The sequence below is a fragment of the Mchenga conophoros genome, linkage group LG8 (assembly GCF_057382185.1).
Source record: "Mchenga conophoros isolate Kocher_MC1m ecotype Shallow Benthic linkage group LG8, M_conophoros_male_GT1.1, whole genome shotgun sequence".
NCBI classification, from domain to species: domain Eukaryota; kingdom Metazoa; phylum Chordata; class Actinopteri; order Cichliformes; family Cichlidae; genus Mchenga; species Mchenga conophoros.
Genome location: NC_140533.1, coordinates 3,199,227 through 3,219,846, shown reverse-complemented (window position 1 = coordinate 3,219,846; position 20,620 = coordinate 3,199,227). Strand labels below are relative to the sequence as shown.

The 20,620-nt window shown below is 41.4% G+C and overlaps 1 protein-coding gene across 2 annotated transcripts in view; it reads right to left on the bottom strand.

The window, feature by feature from the left end:
- LOC146567920 (unconventional myosin-XVB-like) overlaps positions 1 to 13,161 on the bottom strand; it is a 40,699-nt gene extending 27,538 nt beyond the window's left edge. Inside the window, exons 1-12 of one of the 2 annotated variants that reach the window (XM_085283622.1) lie at positions 13,079 to 13,161; positions 11,203 to 11,265; positions 11,061 to 11,118; positions 10,801 to 10,925; positions 10,237 to 10,332; positions 9,904 to 10,139; positions 4,168 to 4,337; positions 3,978 to 4,050; positions 3,687 to 3,872; positions 3,469 to 3,578; positions 1,138 to 1,205; positions 373 to 457 (exon numbers count right to left, since the gene is read on the bottom strand). In XM_085283622.1, the coding sequence (XP_085139748.1) occupies positions 373 to 457; positions 1,138 to 1,205; positions 3,469 to 3,578; positions 3,687 to 3,872; positions 3,978 to 4,050; positions 4,168 to 4,337; positions 9,904 to 10,139; positions 10,237 to 10,332; positions 10,801 to 10,925; positions 11,061 to 11,118; positions 11,203 to 11,205 (1,210 nt within the window). In that variant the 5' untranslated portion in view covers positions 11,206 to 11,265; positions 13,079 to 13,161. Of the gene's footprint in view, positions 1 to 372; positions 458 to 1,137; positions 1,206 to 3,468; positions 3,579 to 3,686; positions 3,873 to 3,977; positions 4,051 to 4,167; positions 4,338 to 9,903; positions 10,140 to 10,236; positions 10,333 to 10,800; positions 10,926 to 11,060; positions 11,119 to 11,202; positions 11,266 to 11,373; positions 11,439 to 13,078 lie in introns of those variants that run through there. The other variant, XM_085283623.1, reaches the window with a different exon arrangement.
- Positions 13,162 to 20,620: the final 7,459 nt, after the last annotated feature.

Genomic DNA, 20,620 nt, shown 5'->3' with positions numbered 1-20,620 from the left:
GAGTTGAGCTGCTGCTCCTCTACATTCAAAGGAGCCAGCGAGATGGTTCAGATATCTGACTAGATGCCTTCTGGTCACCTCCTGTGTGAGGTGCTCTGGATATGTCCCACCTGGAGGAGCCACTGGGCCAGACCCAGGATACACTGGCAAGATTACATCTCTTAGCTGGCTTGAGAATGCCTGGGGTTACCCTGGATAAGCTGGAGGTGACTTGGCAGAGGGAGGTTTGGCTTTGTCTGCGTAGGCTGCTGCCCCTACCCCTAAGCAGATCGATTTTACCTTTTAGTGTGAACATTATGAACAATCTACACGTTTAAGAATGTTTTGTAGTTCAACTACGAAGTAAATACATGTGGCGTGTGAATTTCCTACCTGCTCCATACATGCCAGAGTGCATCGGTCCAATCCCCCCTCCCCCTCTCATCCTGCGATTCAGAATAGCTACTCTTTCCATGTCCTACAAACACAAACACACAAAAATGAGCTGTGTATCACATTATAAGTGACACGGCAGCCACAACTACACGTGGAGTTGCTGGAAATAAGCCTTAACAAATTCAGTAACAACATAATAATGTTCTACAATATATAAGCATATCTCTGAACTAAACACTAAAAATGCATACTACACAGTTTAGCCTGCACATACTGTCTAGTATAAATTACATCGTTATATACAAGCATTAAATTTCTAATTTATCAAATGAGCAGTCTTTACCTTAAAGCAGGGGTGCTCAATCCCGGTCCTCGAGAGCTACCGTCCTGCAGCTTTTAGATGCATCCCTACTCCAACACAGCTGAATCAAATGAATGGCTTGTTTTCAGGCCTTTGCCAAACACGATGGCATGCTGAAGAGGTAATCAAACCATTTGATTCAGCTGTGTTGGAGTAGGGATGCATCTAAAAGCTGCAGGACGGTAGCTCTCGAGGACCGGGATTGGGCACCCCTGCCTTAAAGCATCTCTCTTTTTCTCTTTATATCTTTCCTTTCTTACATTGTTTTTCGTATCAGAGAAAGTAAAGTTATCATGCATGAACATTTTTTTCTCTGGGAAATACTAGCCTAGTAGTCACTGTGCCCTCAGCTAGAAGACAAAATTATAAGCCAGACTGCAAAGAAACACAACACAACTCACTGGAGGTCCATTGTCCAGTACGGGTTCAAATATGTCATCAACATAGGCCTCCATCTGTCGACTGCGCCCTGAAGATGGAAAGAATTTCTCATTAGTTAGAGTAAAAAAAAGGACCTTTGTGTTGTCTTTGCTGGTTGCCTGTACGACTACTCCTTTATTTTTTCAACCAAAAACTAAATATCAACATAATATTTTTTATACTACTTTTTGACACAATCATAATCATAATAGTATTTTTATTTTGTTTTTATTTTGTTATTCAAGTTCATTCATGAGGATGAAAGGAATTGGGCTTGCTGGATAGACCCTTTGTTGTTTGCAGTGTGGGAGGCTCCCCAGGCCTTCATTGTGTTTTCCCCCTTTCCCCCCAAGCCCAGTTAAAAATGAGATTTAGTATGTCCTGGACCTGAAAGCAAAGCTGCAATCATTGTCAAGGTTGTCAAGGGAGAATTTATTCCAGGCCCAGGAATGTCAACAGCACCTGTATAACAGAGGGGTTAGACTCAGGCAATTTTCAATGGGAGACAAAGTGCTTGTATTATGCCCTTCTTCAAGCGTAAAGACACTCGCCAAGTGGCAAGGACTCTTTGTGGCCACACGGTGAGTTGGCGATGTTGACTATGAGGTGGTATGGCTGGTGAATGAGGTGTCATGGTCTGATGCCTATCTCATGGCCTGGGTTGGGGCTGCTGGACTCCTTAACTGGAAAGATCCGGCTTAATTTTTCACAACACTGGATTTAACCGAGGGCTACTGGCAGATTCCCTTGTCTGCAGTATCCAAGGAAAAAACAGCCTTCTCCATGATGTTATCATCCATAGTAACAACCGGCATGTGTACTGGGTAGCTGTGGTCCTGGAGTCCCTGATGTAGGCGGGGCTCATAGCCAACCCAAAGAAGTCTGCGTTTGGATCAAGGGAGGCACAGTGTTAGCGTACCATTTGGGAGGCGGGCAGGTGTGCCTACAGGTGGAGAAAACAGTAGCCATTGCATCTTGGGGCTGGCTCAAGGTTCAAGGTTCAAGGTTCTTTATTTGTCACATGCATAGTTATACAAGTATAACACACAGTGAAATGTAGCCTGACACGCTGGTTACTACCGCTGGTTCGTGCCTGGATTTGGGGAATGGACCAGACCCTTGACTGACCTCACGTGAAAGGGTGCCCCAGATCTGGGCCAGGGGATAAAGCAGTGCAAGGCGGCATTTGTACAGATAAAAACGGCCCTTCACTGGGAGCCACTGTTTCACACACCTAACTTTTCTGAATGTATTTTGGTTTATAGTGTATAGATTAGTGCTGTCAGCGTTAATCTTGTTAATGCCATAACCGCATGTGGCAAATCTCTGTTAGTGAGTTAATGCGGATCACCCCGTGCGTGGGGCTGCATGGCGTCAACGTGTTAGCATGTTTAGCTAATTAACGCGTTAGCACCGTGCAGCCCCAGCACTAGTATAGATCTTTTTGCAGTGTGATGTCTATTCAATATTAAATAATTAGTGTGGACATACTTGTTATCCCCCAGCCATAATAGATATAGATAGAGACAGAGGGAGGACAACCTATCTGCTGGTTTAAAGTGATGGTTGCAAAATAAAGCTTACTATCTCACTTGTATTTTTTGTGGCAGTTTTTTGTTGTCGTCAGTTCTTTTATATATCATTATCATGTTAGTGAAACATTTTCTGAAATGCTATGTGGACACATTTAGAGCTAGATGGACTGCATGGTCTAGAAAATAAAAAATCTTTCTGGTGAGACAAGTAATGAACTGTGCCTGTGTGCACTTGCAGACAGCCGTTCCTTGCATGATCTGATATTATCATGTTGCTGCCATTACTGGAAGCAGCCAATCACATGTGAAGTCATAGTGGGAAACACAACAAAACATAAATTAAAATTATAGGTCTTTTTTTGTAGAATGTTTCTCTAACTGATATCTTTGTCCTGTCTTACCCCCTTCAACCAGAAATGGTTGTAGCAGATAGCCGCCCCTCCCTGAGCCTGGTTCTGACAGAGGTTTCTTCTGGTTAAAAGGGAGTTTTTCCTTCACACTGTTGCCAAAGTGCTTGCTCATAGGGAGTCATCTGTTGTTGGAATTGCCTCCGTTTTCTCTGTTTTATTGTAGGGTATTAACCTTACAATATAAAGCACCTTGATTCAGCTGTTGTGATTTGGTACTATATAAATAAATAACATTAAACTGAAAGTGGTTAATTCCTAAGAGACAAACTATAGCTAAACATTTACATTAGTAGATGGCTCTGTTTGGTCTTCCTGACGGTGTTAATTAGATAACTAGTGTACTAAAATTTCACCATATAATACTTACCTTCCTGTGGATAATCTCTTCTCCACTGGTTTCCTTCAAAAGGAGGTAGACCAGGAGCTTGTATGGGTGGTGCTGGTGGTATAAAGTCATCTTGATCGGTTGTTAACATCCTATAGAAAAACAGTTGTCATAAGTGCCACTGGATTCTTTAAAAGATGCCCCCGACCCTCCAAGAAAATGAAACAAACAAACCCCCAAACAATTGTTCACTATTTTACCTATCTCCCTGGTTGCTGAACAGGTAATCAGAGTAAGTAGAGGTGGGAGTCCCTTCTGGTGGGAGCACTTCAGCTTCAGCTCCAGCCAGCAGATCCATGACAAAATCTGAGCCAGCTAAATCAGACCAGCCGTCATCGATTGAAAAAAGAGACACTGACCAGCCCTGTACCACTTCCGAAACACCTCTATGGCACAAAACAACACATTACACAAAATTTTAAGGAAGATGCATGTAAATGCAAACATTAGTTAGCAAAGTGGGGGAAATCACATATGTTTACAACTTATACCTGAAATGAAGAATCCACGACGCTAGCTGCTCTCCTGTGGTCCAAGACTCCACTTCAGTTACAAACTTCTCATCTGAAATAAAACGCCAAATGGTGTTGTGAGTTTATTAAAGCTGATATTTTTGCACTGCCTTTAGGCCCACTGATCCAGTTTCATGGTACAAAAATGGAAATGTTCAGTTAGTCTCACCATTGTAGGTGTGAACGTCTACCAACATGGTTCCCTTTCTCTGGTTGGATGTCCATTCCAGCTCGGTGGGTGGGTACATCCGGCAGGTTGGAGATGGAAGCTTCATAGATGTCAGCAGTTTATGTTGGCACAGTGAACGGTACTCCCCTGGACCATAGTCAGATACATACCTGCAGGGGTTAAAGTGGGTCGTAACAATCTAGAACACCATTCAGTGACTGAGTAACAAAATCTGACAGTTTAATAAAAAGTACTGGGAAGCAAGTTTATTTGTCATGTGCTGCAGTCTCATAGTCGTTTAAGCTGATGTGACAGAGGAAGTTATGATTATGGTCTGAAGTTTAAATACCTTCATCATCATGGACGTGAATGACATCATAATTTTAGGCTTTTAATGATTTCTTTGAACTGTTCTTTGATTTAAAAAAAATAAAAATCAGGTGCAAAAATGTGTTCCAGTTTTATTTGGTATTTTCTTAAATCAACACAGAGTCAAAATTATACAATCAGGCTCAAATAATTTATCCGAGCATGTTCGTCAGTTGTAAATAAGATGTGCCACCACTTTGCAAAAGTCTGAAGAAGATCCAAACTGTCACCCTCAGATGAACAAAATATGGTTAGGATGTTCAGGAACAACCAAAGCTCAAACCGGTCATGAACAAGAAAGTACTTGATGATCAGAATCACTGTCCAAAGTGAAGCGAGTTTTACTCAGCACGCTCAACTGAAATTGCAAATGCGTCCTGGATAAATTTTTCACAAATTCATTCACACACACATGAAATTGAGTGACATCCCATTCTTAATTCATTGAGTTTAATATGATCTCGGCACATCTTTTGCAGCTTTAAACTGCTCTGGGAAGGCTTTCCACAAGGTTTATAAATGTGTTAATGAGAATTTTCTGACCATTCTTCCAAAAGTGCATTTGTGAGGTCAGACATTGATGTTGGATGAGAAGGCCTGGCTTGCACTCTCTGCTCTAATTCATCCTTTTGGTGTTCTATAGGGTTGAGATCAGGACTCTGTGCAGGCCAGTGCAGTTCTTCCACACCAAACTCACCCTTGTCTATATGGACCTTGCATGGTACACTGGTGCGCAGACATGTTGGAACAGGAAGGGTCTATCCCCAAAGTGTTCCCATGCACAATGCGTTTAGACAAATACTGTTTTTCTGGCATCTCATTCATCAGATTGTCAGACACAGTGTCATTCATCATTTCAGAGAACATGTATCCACTGCTGTAGAGTCCAGTGGCAGTGTGCTTTGAAGCACTGCATCTAATGCTGGGAATTGTGCTCTGTGATGTAAGGCTTAGATTCCAGCATAGAAATCCATTCCATGAAGTTATGGAATGAGTTGCTTATGGCATGCTTAAATATATATATAAGGGGCTGGAGCCATCTGGAGCAAGAGGCAAGGTACACCATGGACATATTGCTAGTTAATTTATTCAAGTTTTGTTCTAACAAAGCTATATTGATGTTTTCTTACATATGCAACAGCATGACTTATAATATTATGTGTTGTTGTACACTACCTAGCGGACACAGTAAGTGGGAAGTAACTTGTTTTTGCTACAGCCACATTAGAAGACAGGGTGCAAGACATCCCAGTGACTACAGGAAATGCCTCAACTCTACCAACCCCATACTGCAGTATACCTTAAGATCTGCCAAGGGCCCTATTATTGCTTATTATTCTTAATATTGCCATTTTATTTAATTTTTTACAAAAACGAATCCCTTATTAGAGGGCTACAATATGCTCAAGAACTACAAAAATTTGGCAGAGGCATCAGGTCTGGTGAAAATGAACATATTTTATAACACTAACAAAGTCACCAACGATTGACTTAAATTTAGTTAATTTTATTTATATAGCTTCTCTCTAGGTGCTTTTTATTGTAAGGTAAAGACTGTACAATATTAGAATGAAGCCTCAAAGTCAAATGAAATCTTTACCCAGAAAGAAGAAACTGAAACTTACTGTGCAATGGGTGTGAACTGTCAAGGAAAATTGAACCAGCCAACCACTAACTGTGTGGTATACAGAGATGCTTGGTTCAGCTGTGGTTTGACAATCAGGCTGTTAACAATTTGATTGTTTCTGTTCTTTACAGATAAGTATCATAAAGGAAAGAACGATCAAATTAAATCATCACAGTTTTATCAAGGCAGCACGGTGGCACGGTGGTTAGCACTGTTGCCTCACAGCAAGAAGGTCCTGAGTTCAATTCCACCATCAGACCGGGGTCTTTCTGTGTGGAGTTTGCATGTTCTCCCCGTGTTTGCGTGGGTTCTCTCCGGGTACTCCGGCTTCCTCCCACCGTCCAAAGACATGCAGCTTGTGGGGATAGGTTAATTGGATAATCCAAATTGCCACTAGGTGTGAATGTGAGTGTGAATGGTTGTCTGTCCCTATGTGTTAGCCCTGCGACAGACTGGCGACCTGTCCAGGGTGTACCCCGCCTTTCGCCCTATGACAGCTGGGATAGGCTCCAGCGCCCCCCGCGACCCTGAAAAGGATAAGCGGAAGCGAATGGATGGAAGGATGGATGTTGTTGTAAGTCCATGTTAGTAACTGCAAGTTTTATGTGCAGGTTTTTTCCAAGAGATTTATAACTTTGAACATATTCTGCAATGTGAATTTTAATAAAAATAAAATCTCCTGAAATCACTCTTTAGTCTTAGATATATTCATTTGAAGGCAAGGCTCATAAAAGCATTTGACAAAATCAGCAGAAGTGGGACATCGTTATCCTGGAGCAGACTGACAATAACAGAGTCAATTCAATTTAATTTCTACAGCTACAAATCCCGACTGTTTTCTTGAGTTTTCCAACTAGGGTGGAAAAAGCTAAGCAAGCATCAGGCTTTCAAATGAATTAACCCTTTCATGCACGAATTATGACAAGCTAATTCAGGAATATTTTTCTTAAGTAGTTTTATTTATCTTTAGGCATGAAAAAAGATTTTTGAACTTCATTTCTTTTTTAAAATATGTACTTTTCAAACAATTTTTTACATGTCCACTTAGGTGGACAACATACGTTTTGACTGGGTGGCAGGTATAAAGTGTCACATCAGTGTCCAATGCAGTGGTTCATGTGCTCTTTCGGCTCCGAACCGGCTCTTCAGATTGTTTTGTTGCTTTAATTAATTTATTATTAGCAATAATATAAATTTATGCACAAAAGGAATTACTAATGTAGAAAGAAAGTGGTTTTATTTATATATATTTATATATAAATATATGCGGTGGCCCCTAGAGACAAAACACGTACAAACTCCAAAACACATTTCTAGCATGAACTGAACTTCCAAAACAGAGCTACCTAGATCACTTAAATTACACAATTGAAAGCATGAAAGCATATGTGTATTGTTTGTGTATTTATACACAAGCATTCATATATAGTCAAATTTTTTTTAAAAAGTTCATTTACCTCTTACTACCACACACCAAATCCGGTCGTTGGTACTTGCTGGCTTGTGTAGCCACTAGGTAACAAAAGCTCCACACTGCCCCCTAGCATCCTGGAGCACTTCTGTTGTCTTTTGTACGTGTTTTGAGTTTTTATGTGCTTCTGAGTTTTTACGTGTTTTGGAGTTTGTACGTGTATTTACGTGCTTTGGAGTTTTTACGTGTTTTTACATGTTTTGGAGTTTGTACGTGCTTCAGGGTTCGTATGTGATTTGAAGTTCGTATGTGCTTTGTCTCTAGGGGCCACCATAAATATACTTTTATTTATTCACTCCACATGACATGTAATAAATAAATCATATAATACAAAAATCAACTATTCACATTTCAACTTTTAACTATTTAAATTTTCAGCTTTTTCCTTTTACAAATTTAAAGTGAACACAAAACACTGCAAACCACAACACAATTAAATATAAATTACAATATGAAAACAAAAAGAAGATGCACATTCTCTGTCATATGGGCCTGCATGAATACACTTTCTGAATCCTTTATCATCTGCAACTGAAAATAGTTGTGGATGATTACTATACCTTTCTAATGGGACGTTGTTGTCCCTGGCTCTCTTTCTCTCTCTCTCCCCCTCCTGCTCTGTTCCTGTGCTACTGAGTGTAACTACCGCCCCTCCCCCCTCTGCCCAGCGTAAAGCACAAGGCTCGCGTGCGGAGTGAAGCGGAAAAAAGTGCGAGAGAGAGAGAGAAAGAGAAAAAAAAACCCACGGCTCGCGATAAGGAGCCGGCTCGCGTCGTTCACGTCAAAGACCCGGCTCTAAGAGCCATTTCGTTCACGACCGACCCATCACTAATACCATCAACACTGACACAAATACAAGAAAACAGCCTTTGAATAGCTGTCCACTGTAGTGACCAGTATGTGTGAAAGGGTTGAAAATCTGTCTTGGTCTTTGGTTGATTAGTTAGAATGACTCGGGGGTGTTGATTCATTTAAACTAACATAATCATCCTGCTGTAACCAGGTTTCTGTAAGGCAGAGTAAATCAACTTATTGATCAATTATTAACTCATGTACTAACAGAGACTTGGAAGAGAGAGGCCTAATGTTTAATAATCCACATTGTACTGTTTTACTCTTTGGCGCTGTTGAGGATGCTGTATTGTTCTTTCTTTGTAATTTTTTTTATGTTTAAGTCTCTTTTTTTGCTGGTTTTTAGTTTGTTTTTTGTCTGTTTGGAAGCTGACACAGTCTCTAAGGGGATGGGGTTTTAGGTGGATAACAGGAGAAGCTGAAGAGAGGCATGTAAGACTGCAACTCTGCTTCCTGGTTCCAACTCTGGATAGTCATGTTTTGGGGGTTTAATAAATCTGGCCAGATTTCTAGAAATGAGAGCTGCTCCATCCAAAGTGGGATGCATGTTGTATCTCCTAACAAGACCAGGTTTCCTCCGCAAAGCTTCCCACTTAACTATAAAGTTAAGTAAACCCCACCTAAACACCTTTCTCTATGTGATTATAGCAGCTACCCCAAGATTCATACCTCAGCACCATCCACTGACAACAGACAAATTACCCTGCATGTTCACTCATTATAGTAACTCCAAAGTTAACTGATGAGTACAAAAGTACAAAGGCCGAAGTATCACATGATGTAGTGTCAGTGAAAGCTTTTGTGAAAGCTGTTTTTTTTCTTTTAAATAAAGGTAAAGAAATAACGTCAAAGGGATTAATGATCATTATATAACTTTGTCACTATATAGAGCATAAACGGTAACTCAGTTTGGTGTTTAGGAAAGCTGCTGATCTCAGACCTGCACAGCTTCAGCTGCATGAAGAGAACATTATAATTTCATACGACATCATTAAATAAAATCTGACGAACGGTTAAATATCCTCAAATTTATGTTGAACTAAAACATTTTAATGTGGAATCTTTCACATTATTTTTTTTGCCTATATTGTGTTATTTACCATAAAGTTATTTAGAGTCATTCATGCCAGAGTAGCCAGTAATGGCTAAGGGTAATGTGTATATTTTAAATACACAACTTTCCATAGGACTGAATGTGACATCATTATGCATAAAGTCAAGAGCCTATGTGTATTATCTAAAGATGATGTGAGTACTAACTCCAAATCACAACAACAGTCGCCTTGAGGTGACTTCAAACCAACAGATCTGTCCCTTCATTTGATAGGGTGACAGGGACATCAGCATGTCAACTCCCCCAAATTTTTCAAAACACAATATTCGAGTTACGGTTACTTTTCATTTTTGCATCGCCTACTTGAGTAGATGTTTGTCCAGTGATGGTGATGGTGTGAAAGCACTTAGGCAGCAGGCCATCAGCAACCAGCCCCTCAGGCTTTGCTGCTCCTCCTTCAGGCTCCAAGTATGGTAAACCAGCTGGACCAGGATCTCATCCCTCAAGGCTGGCAGGCTTTGGCCTTTCTCCACTATGTAGTTGCCTAAAATTTGCTCCTGCCAGCTGCTAATATCTACATCTCCTGTGAAATGCAAAATCTGTAAAGACACGATATGAAACAAAAAATTAAGTTAACGACAAAAGATCATATTTAATGTATTTAATGCCACATAGACTCTAATGAATTCAAAATACCAGTTTGTAAATCTCCAAAGCAGTTCTGGCATCTTCAGGTTCTTGAGCTGTAAGGGGTTTCTGAAGGGGATATCCCTGAGGCTGGCACCATGTATCCTGAGGGAGACACGAGTACGAACAATAAATGTAGCTAATGTTTTTTCAGTACATGCATGCACGAGTGGACTTCTTTGCATGGTAAATTTTTATAGAAGTGTGTCAAAAAATTTTTTTCTAATATTTGGCGATTACATCATAAAACTGGAGTTGTCCTGATTTATTTTATTATTTAAATACTTTTAACATGAGTATTCCTTTTTTTTAAAAAAAAAGGTCCCATTGTCTAAATATCCACAAGGTGTTCTATGTTTTAATTAAAAGAATTAACTGCTTTTGTAAACAATGACTGCCACAGAAAGGATGTCTTTAACTAAATATCTAGATACCTTGGTCCTGATAGATTGCTTGTTGCCTCCAGAGCCCAAGTCAGATGAGAGGATTTAAGACTGAGGTGAGGTGATTAAATTATTGTAAGTCAATGTAATGCTTTCGGATGTGATGTTAGGGAGCTCATATTTTACTCACCTTTAATACAGACTTGGCATAGCGTGAGAATGGGTAGCTGTCAACATCAAGAGGCAGGTTGAGCTTATGTTCTGCTTTCACCTGTGGAGGTGAGACCTCTGTGACTCCTGATCCCTGCTTCTGCCCTGTGAGAAAGAGGCACAAGTGCATTCACAAGCTTCATTGGATGAATGGATCCACCAAAATTGTTAGTACTGTTTATGTTCATATTGTGACTTCTTCATATAGATTCTGTAGTTTGATTTTTTTATGACTATAACCTGCTGTGCTGTGGAGTCTGGCGGACAGCTCAGCAGGGATCTCTAACATCCTCACATCCTACAAGGAAAGCAAAATGTCAGAGAAACAGTTATTATAGAATGGAATTTACAAAGTACGTGGGTCGTCTTTTTATTTTCTCACCATCTCTTGAGAGACAGACTTTGCCCTTGTCACGGCTTTCACTTGGCTTCTGTCATGTAATTCCTGAAATCAGCACACAGAGACAATGTCAGTTAGTTGTTAATGTGACCATGAACAAAAATAATTTCAGAACATACACCCAGAGTCATACTAAACAATAGCTTTCTTCACCTTAAGCTTGTTTCTGAGTTATCCAAGCAAAACTTAATAGCACTTCATTGCACCCACAGGCACACGTTCTGTCAGACCTATTCTTGGATACATGTCTGGTTATATACTCACTCCACACCCTGAGGGCTGTTGCTCCTCCTTGTACCAAAGGCCACACAGAGTCCAGTAAGTTCAACTTTTATCAGGAAGTTTACAGCTTAGTAGTCACTGTAACAGTATTGGTCCGAGAGGGTTCGTTTATGACATAAGCCAACCCATATCTCTGACTTTTCCAGTGTTTATAGATATGTTTGTACATTTTTATTTCACATCCCAACTGTTTATCCTGCTCTCCATCTAGCTTGAGACAACGGAATGCCTACTAATAAAATTAGGTGCGGTAATAGCCCATGGGTGTGGATATATATCAACTTGCAAACATGCTTTTTGTGTATATATGTGTATATATATACATGTATATATATATGATGTATAACAGTTTACTGTGCCATTCGACCGTTAACGAACCTTAAACTGTTGTTGAAGAAGATGATACATATTAAACAAATACTTGCAATCAGGCTAATAAAACAATTTATTACATTGTTTATTACATTTATTAAATCTTATAATCGGGGCTGGATCACTGATGGTTGTTTAACTGCTGTATCAGTGTGCATCTTGTCATACCCAGTACGACCAATACTCATATAGTGCCTTTCTAATCTCATTCAGATTTAACAATAATTTCAGACTAGACATACAGTATATTTTTCATACCCTACTGATAAATATAAATTCACATCTTTCTGATGCATTACTTTAATGAAAATGTTGATCTTTTGTCTTTACCTGACAGAAAACAGCATTAGCATTATTTAGCATCGGAACAGTGACTTAACAAGTGAGCACAATCCAGCTATTTGACGAGGTAACTGAGAGCCTTTGATGAATGAAAAATATATGATAAAAAGATTTATATCACAGAATGTTAAACTACAGTTTAATGGTACCAGGGGCCTTAGGGATCTTAAGCATAAAAAAAAAGTACATGTATGATTGGATGTGATTGGGTGAATGACGCATGTCATATAAAGCACTTTGAGCGTTCAGGTAGAGTTGAAAAGTGCTAAATAAGAACCAACCCATTTACCATCAGGGATGTCAAACTCAAATACCGCCCACTTTGATCTTAACTTAACTCATTATTTAATCACGGAGATATTTTAATATAAGTTAAAGAAGTGTACGTTTAACAATATGGCTCAGCATGTTAAAAGTGAGAAGAGTAAAAGAATAAAGACAAAGAATAATAACTTACAGTGAAAAAACGTTTTCAGATTAGTGTATCTATATGTACATATATATATATATATCATGACAATAACCAAGCTTGAATTACTGGGAGCTCATCGCCTAATCCTGACAGCTCCACTGTTCATAGTCCAAAGCTCATAAAACACAAAGCAGCACGAGAGCAATATGACAGAAACAAAGACCAAAAAGAGGAAAAATATCAGCTTACTGCTATTCCAGGCAAGAAACAAAAGATGATCCACAGAAAGCAACAGCTGAGAGAGGCGTCTCAGCTGTTACGATAACAAGTAAACTGCCTGTATCAGATTTCCAAATTTTCCTGGTGTAAACTATGCCTTGAGGAAACAAAAATGCCAGTTACATTTGGCATCTGATCTAACTTACATGGTTAAAGAGAAAAACAGCCTACCTGTTAGAGATACGAAGCATGAAGTCTAAGAGACACGCTTCAAAGGCGGAAGGAGAGATGCAGTGCTGCTTCGAATTTCACTGAGAGGGTTTGAAGTCCAAGAACGGAGAGGGGCTGTAAGTGTAGGTGTGGTTGTGTACACGTGACAAGGCTATCACAAGATAAGAAAGCTAGTTAAAGGGAAGGAAAGAGACTGCTTTTTATGAGGGAAATATTGATAAGCTGAAATATATAAGCCAATGAGAAAATCCAATACAACCTTGTAAAGGCAGGTATTGTAAGCCATAGAGTTAACTATAAACCTTCCTTTTTTCAGAAATCCCCTATAATAATGTATCTAAAATTAAATACATGTATGGCATAATATAGGAAAACAAACATACACATTGACCATACATGGGATATAATATAGTCCATAAATGATTGAAAAATGACTTTGCCAGTAAACTGTTCCAGTATGCAGAATCGTGGTTGCGTCATGCCTCATTCCTGCCACAGTGGTGCTGAAACCCAGGAGGCAGCATGAGGCTAGAGCAGGGAGATATGACCAAAAATATTTATCACGATATACATTTGAAAATTTGCGATAACGATATAACTGACGATATAATTGACACTAGACAAAACACTTTACAACTCCACAACTTTATTAGTGCAAAAAAAACAAAAAACCCATCAATGTATTTTCACAAAATACATTGAATCCACAAAACTTAAAAAACTTAAAAAGAGGTTATACACACACAATACGGTAACATTATGTTGAAGCACAGTACGTATCACTCCGCGAGGCTCCGCCTACGATAGCCGTAATGCTCCGACAATCCATCAAGCGGTGCAGCTTCGTAGCTTAGCAAAGTCGTACTAAAACATTTGACAGATTTTCGAGCGCCGTGCACATGAAATCGTTTCGAGGTCAGTAAACACAACCAGAATTCATACATAAGGCGCACGGGATTATAAGGGGCTCTGTCGATTTTCAGAAAAATCAAAGGATTGATTTTAAGTGTGCCGTATTTTCTAAAAAAACACGGTAATAACGACGGCCCGCTAGCACGCTCTACCAAAAATAGTGCTTTGTTGTGTATCTGACGGACGAAAGCTAAACCAGTTCCACACCACTGAAGTTGCAGCATTTTTACAAACCAGTTCTGGTTCATCTGTTTCATTCAACAATCCGCTTTCACCCTTCTCATTCTCCGTCGCCGCCATGCTTTTTCCGCCATGTGTGTATGAAAACAAAGGCACTGCGCATGTGCGTTTAACCCATATTCTATCGCGATATTTCATTTTCTTATCATTGCCCAACATTATACCGGTATTACCGTGAACGGTATATGGCCCAGCCCTACATGAGGCGACCACAATTCTGCATACTGGAACATTTTACTTCATTAACCGGTTGCTGCTCACACACTTCTACAGCTGCAGCTCCCTAGCTGCCATCCACACGTAGCCACAACAACAACAACACAACACCCTACACCGCTTTTAAGCTGGCAAGGCGTGATTGCGATGCCGTCTAGATGCATCCGCCTTCTCTGCTACGGCACCGCTGACCACACCCGGCCACATTGTTCTTATAGGTTAGTCCAGCCTGTGGTGGATAGGCATAGCTTTGGGTCATGTGGTGTTGGTAGTGATTATTATATCACCTGTGAGCTTATGGAGGGAGTTTTTTTGAGTGGGTGGGTGATGGGGGAAGTTGACAAAGGTTTGACAGTCGCCAGTATTTGTCAGCAAAAACGCCAGCGACAGAGCCTCCCGCACAGTGGCGGTCCTAGCCTGTTTGGTGCACTGGGCTGATTCTGATTGTTTCAGGATGCAGATGTGCCATTATCCAATGACACATCTGCTTACCTGTATCTTTTGCTCGTTTCTCCTCCTCTTCTTTTCTCTTTTTTCTAAACTGAGCACCTGATGGCTTTGAACTTTTCTAATCCATCTTCCATACAGGCAGGTTTTAATTTTGCACTCCAGCATGAACACCCATCCCCCAACCCGAGGATCACCACAACATAACCTAATAGACCTACACCTCAGTTCACAGATTCACTTTGTTTATTTCTGGGATTTCACACAACCCAGGATTCAAATCGTGAATACATAATGGGCTTGGACTGACAACATTATGAATGAAATGTGCTCTATTTGGAATCAGGTTTGGTTAAACTGGCAGCAAGGAATTTGCATTTGCACTGTTAAATTTTTATATAACTTTAATGCACATAAAAAACAGCTGCTTGTTGAAGTGAAAATACATTGATGTTTTTTTGTTTTTGTTTTGCACAAATAAAGTTGTGGAGTTGTAAAGTATTTTGTCTGGTGTCAATTATATCGTCAGTTATATCGTTATCGCAAATTTTCAAATGTATATCGTGATAAATATTTTTGGTCATATCGCCCTGCTCTAATCACAAGCTGCATCTGTTGTTGGAAAACCTGAAAATTATAAAAGATTAATTGTTCTCACCGAGAAAGTTCTTGCAAACAAAATTGAAACTATCCAAACAGATCGGAAAAAGCATGTAAACAAAATGAAAAGGGTCATTATGTCTTTTAAAGAGCTAATGAAATAAATTTATAAATTATTCACAAGTTGAATCGTTTAATTTAACTATGAGTTAAGAGACCTGTTTAAGGATGGTAGGCATTGCATAAATCTCTTCTTTCATTAATCTCATTTGATTAGAAAGATAATTAAAATACATGGTTCTTAAGCATTGCTAAATACAATAAAGGGTTTATGGAGGGTGTTAAAATATGTCTGTCTGAAACTGACAAACGTTCAGGCAGGCCGTCACCTGACAGGGTACAGTCACAGGAAACACCCCTAGGAGAAGTGAGGGTTCAAGAGCACTTTGGAAAAGAACCTCAACTGTCTCTTAATCTCCAGCATGATGTCTATGATGATGTGTTGCCATCTGATAGTGTGTCAAACCAAGGCAGTAGGTTGAGCTCAAAAATATCATCTACTTCATCTGCATGTCTCAGAGCAGAAGCTAAAATGGCTGCCTTGTTACAGCCAGCATATGCTCAAAGAAAAACATTTTCTTGAAGAACAGGAGGAACAATTGAGGAGAAAGATGGAACAAGGTTTCCAAACAGCTTGAAGCAGATAATAGCTGCAATTGTTGCAAAAGTGAATGTGCTGAGAACTGGATCCACTGTGGAGAGCACTGGTTCATGGAAATCCAGTGGAATAGAATCATATTAAAAAAAAAAAAGAGTAACAGGCTTGAAATCAGTGCAGACACAGAGACTTTTGTTCCAGAGATGCTTATCTGAATAAAGTTCACTCATGGCCACTGATTAGATGAGAAGACAGAAAGGCTTTTCAGATGTATTGTTTGCTTATACATAGATGCTGCAATGCAATGGAAGAGGTTACGCTTGCCAATATGCTTGCTGTGATTATAAAACTGCCATGTAAATTAAAAGACAAATGGTGAACAGTAGCATGTGACATCCAGGAGAGGCAACATCACAGAGCTGCATTCACTGACATGGCTTCCTGTCTTTGGAAATCTATGTGATGCTCCATCAACACATCTAACAGCCAAGGGCAGTGATGGAGGGAGACGTTCTCCACATCCAAGGGCTAAAGGAAGTAGCTTTGGCACAACTTTTTCTGAGAGAAAGAATCAAAAAGGGGCTCAAGATTGTCACAGTGCTGTGATGGCTTGTCTGTTCTGCAAAGGTGGACACACACTCTCCCTGATAAGAAACCTCATAAGGAGAAGATTTCGTTTCTTAAAAAGAATAGCATCTATTTGGAGTTGTATTGGACACACCACCCAAGAATGCAGAAAATGAATTTTGTGTAAAATCTGTGATTTCAGACATGTAAGTATGCTCCATATCCACCAAAAGGAGAAGAAAGAGGTCAAACTTCACCATGAGGCAGATCCTGTTACAATCCAGATTAATGGTCTTACTGGTTCCGGTGAACAAGACTGCAAGCTTGTAGAAACATATACCTTTCTGGACCTTTTGATCGGCATGAATATGCCCAGAGCCATAGAACCTTTAAAGGTCATCCAGAGTGTAGGTGATGGACCTTCCGCCATTAAGACCATGCTCGTTTGGACAGTGAATGGGCCACTTAGTCAAGAATGCTGTGAATTGGCCAGGATGGCTGTCAACAGTTACAGCCAACAGAGTTTTTGCTGTTACACTGGACAAGCTATGGAAACAGCAGTTCAAGATGGACTTCCCTCAGAGCAGTCTTGATGAGCAGATTGGGCTATCCAAGGAAGACTCAAAGTTCTTGGACTAATCAAATGGCATGGCTAGCGTGCTGACAAGGTTCAGAAAAGAGCCTGTTGTTTTGATGTCTGACATCAAAGTTGTTTCACCATGTATGTGCCAGAGGAAGATGCTGACCTATTGAGATTTACACTGATGGCTGTCATATACTGGGTTGCCTGTGTTGAGGGGGTGGGCATTGCGGCTTTATGCCACCCTGACATGCTTTGCGGCAGGGCTGTCTATGTGCTGTTCTACTCCTAGCTACCGCACCCGTTGTTGTGCTGTAATAACCCATGCTGGATATACGTTCAATAAAGCAGCATCATAAGAAAGCTACCGAGTGGTCATTCTACAATGGTGTCAGAACTCACCCGGACTATCGCCGGAATAACGTCATAAGGGAGGAAACAACGAATGGCTAAGTTTAATCCCCCGACAAGCTTCCCCTTTGATAAGCCAACGGAATGGCCCGACTGGAAACAGTGTTTCGAGCGCTACAGGATCGCAACGAAACTCCACAAAGACGAAGGACAAGTACAGGTGAGCTGTCTAATCTACGCGATGGGCAATGAAGCAGAGAACATTTACAAGTCACTCACCTTCGCCGCTGATGAAAGTCGTGATGTGTAATGAGGAAGTTCGACGAGTATTTTTTCTCGCAGAGGAACATTATACATGAGAGAGCATGTTTTCACCAGCGTGTCCAGCGGCCAGGCGAAACGGCGGAGAGTTTTATCCGAGCCCTGTATGACCTCTCAGGGCACTGTGAGTTTGGTGCATGTAAAGAGGAAGATATCCGCGACCGTATTGTGGTCGGGATACTAGACAAGGACCTCTCCCGCAGGCTACAGCTGATGAAGGACCTCATGTTGGCGCAAACAACCCAGACAGTCAGAGGAGGTCGCAGCGCAGGTCAGCTTGCAGGGAGATGCGGGAGGCTCAGTACAGGAGGTACGGGATAAACGGAAAATCATGGACTGGAAATCACAACAACAACAGCGAGGCAGGCTACCCACGGAAAAATAATTGGTCGGGGCGTGACAAGAAATGTGGTAAGTGTGGAAAGACACAGCATGCCAGGGACAAAAGGTGCCCAGCAGCAAAATCTGTTTGCCATGGCTGCCGAAAAATGGGACACTGGGCCAGGGTGTGTCGTAACACCAGATCAGTGAATGAGGTTACTGAGACAGAGAAAAGCAAGCAGGCCTCATACTTTCTAGGCTCAGTGTGTAATGCAAAAGGAAATAGTGAAGCATGGACTGTGCAGTTACGGCTAGACTCTGCCCCAATAGAATTTAAGATCGACACAGGAGCAGATGTCACTATCATAAATGAAGACACGTTCCACACACTTGCTCATAAGAGAACACTAGAGCCTTCTAATCTCCCTCTAGATAGCCCCGGAGGAGAGATGTTATGTCTCGGCTACTTCAAGGCCACAATAAGCTATAAAGGCAAAGACTACCTATCCAAGGTGTATGTGGTTCGTGGACGCAGAGTTAACAACCTTCTCAGCCGCTCCTTGTCAGTGCAGATGAACCTGGTGGGAAGAATTGATGAAGCAACGATCACACCCACCAGGAACCAACCACTTTATGGTGAACACGGAACACTAAAAAATGAGCCAGTCAAAATTCAGTAAAGGGACAATGCTGTGCCATTGGTGGTCCATACAGCATGCCATGTGCCTTTCCCCATGCTGCAGAAAGTGAAGGAGGAACTACAAAGAATGGAGAATCATGGTGTCATTGAGAGGGTGACCCAACCTACCGAATGGTGTGCCCCAATGGTGCCTGTCTTGAAGAAGAACACTGTCAAAGCTGAATAAGTCTGTCAAAAGAGAGCGCTATATCTTGCCAGTGGATTTTGGCAGATCCCGTTGCACCACGAGAGCTGCAAACTAACGACATTCATCGCGCCGCAGATATTGTTTTAAGAGGCTGCCCTTTGGAATAACAAGTGCACCAGAGATCTTTCAGCAAAAGATGTTGTTGACCTTAGAAGGGCTCGAGGGTGTGGAGGGGCTTGAGGGTGTGGAGGTCTTTATGGTTGACATCCCGGTCTATGGGGCCACCATAGAACAACACGACAACCGACTTGAGAAGGTGCTGCGAGTGTGTGGGCCTGCGAGAAGTTTGATAAGTATTTATGTGGCTTAGATCGCTTCAGGCTTGAGACTGACCATAGACCTTTGGTGCCCCTGGTCAACAGCCAGGACCTTGACAATGTTCCATTGAGGTGTCAACGCCTCCTGATGCGGCTCATGAGGTACAAGCCAGAGGCCATCTATGTTCCTGGCAAAATGCTTGTCATCGCCGATACGTTGTCACGGGCTGAGGATGACACTAGCACTCACAGTGAAGTGGACTGCTACATAGCCACCGTGTTACAGGGCATTCCAGCATCCCCAAGCCGAATGGAAAGCATTAAAGCAGCTACTGCAACTGATGTTGAACTACAGACTGTCATCATGTACATACGCAGGGGTTGGCCTGCATATGGAGCTAGTGTGCCACTGAACATCAAAGCGTACATGAAAGTGAAGAACGAGCTATCAGAGGCTGACAGCCTGGTCATACGAGGCTGCAGGATTGTCATTCCAAAGTCACAGAGAACAGCCATTCTACAAAAACTACATGAAGAGCACCAAGGCCTCACCAAGTGCAGGGATAGGGCTAATTCATCTGTGTGGTGGCCGGGGCTCTCCACTGAGCTAAAGAATGCAGTGCTGCAGTGCCACACCTGTCTGGCGCAGAGGCCAACACAGACAAGGGAGCCGCTCATCTCCACACCTTTGCCGGATCGTCCATGGCAAAGGATAGCCCTGAATCTCTGTGAACACGACCGGAATAATTACCTTGTTGTGTCAGACTACTACTCACGTTTTCTGGAAATACTGCATCTACCATCCACAACCAGTGGCCAGGTTGTTCAGAAACTGAAGTCGACCTTTGCTAGGTTTGGGATCCCTGACGAGGTGGTGAGTGACAATGGCCCTCAGTTCTCCAGCTCTGAGTTCCAGGCCTTCGCGAGGGAGATAGATTTCGCCCACATAACATCTAATCCCCACCACCCACAGGGAAATGGTCACGCGGAGAGGGCAGTACAGACCGCAAAGAAAATCCTCCAGCATGATGACCCACTAATAGCACTAATGTGCTGTAGGTCTACTCCCTGTGCCACTACAGGCTTCAGCCCAGCGGAACTTGGGAGGAAGATCAGGACAACCCTGCCCACCTTGGAGAAGAATCTTCAACCTAAATGGCCCACCAAAAGAGAGGTTAAACGAAG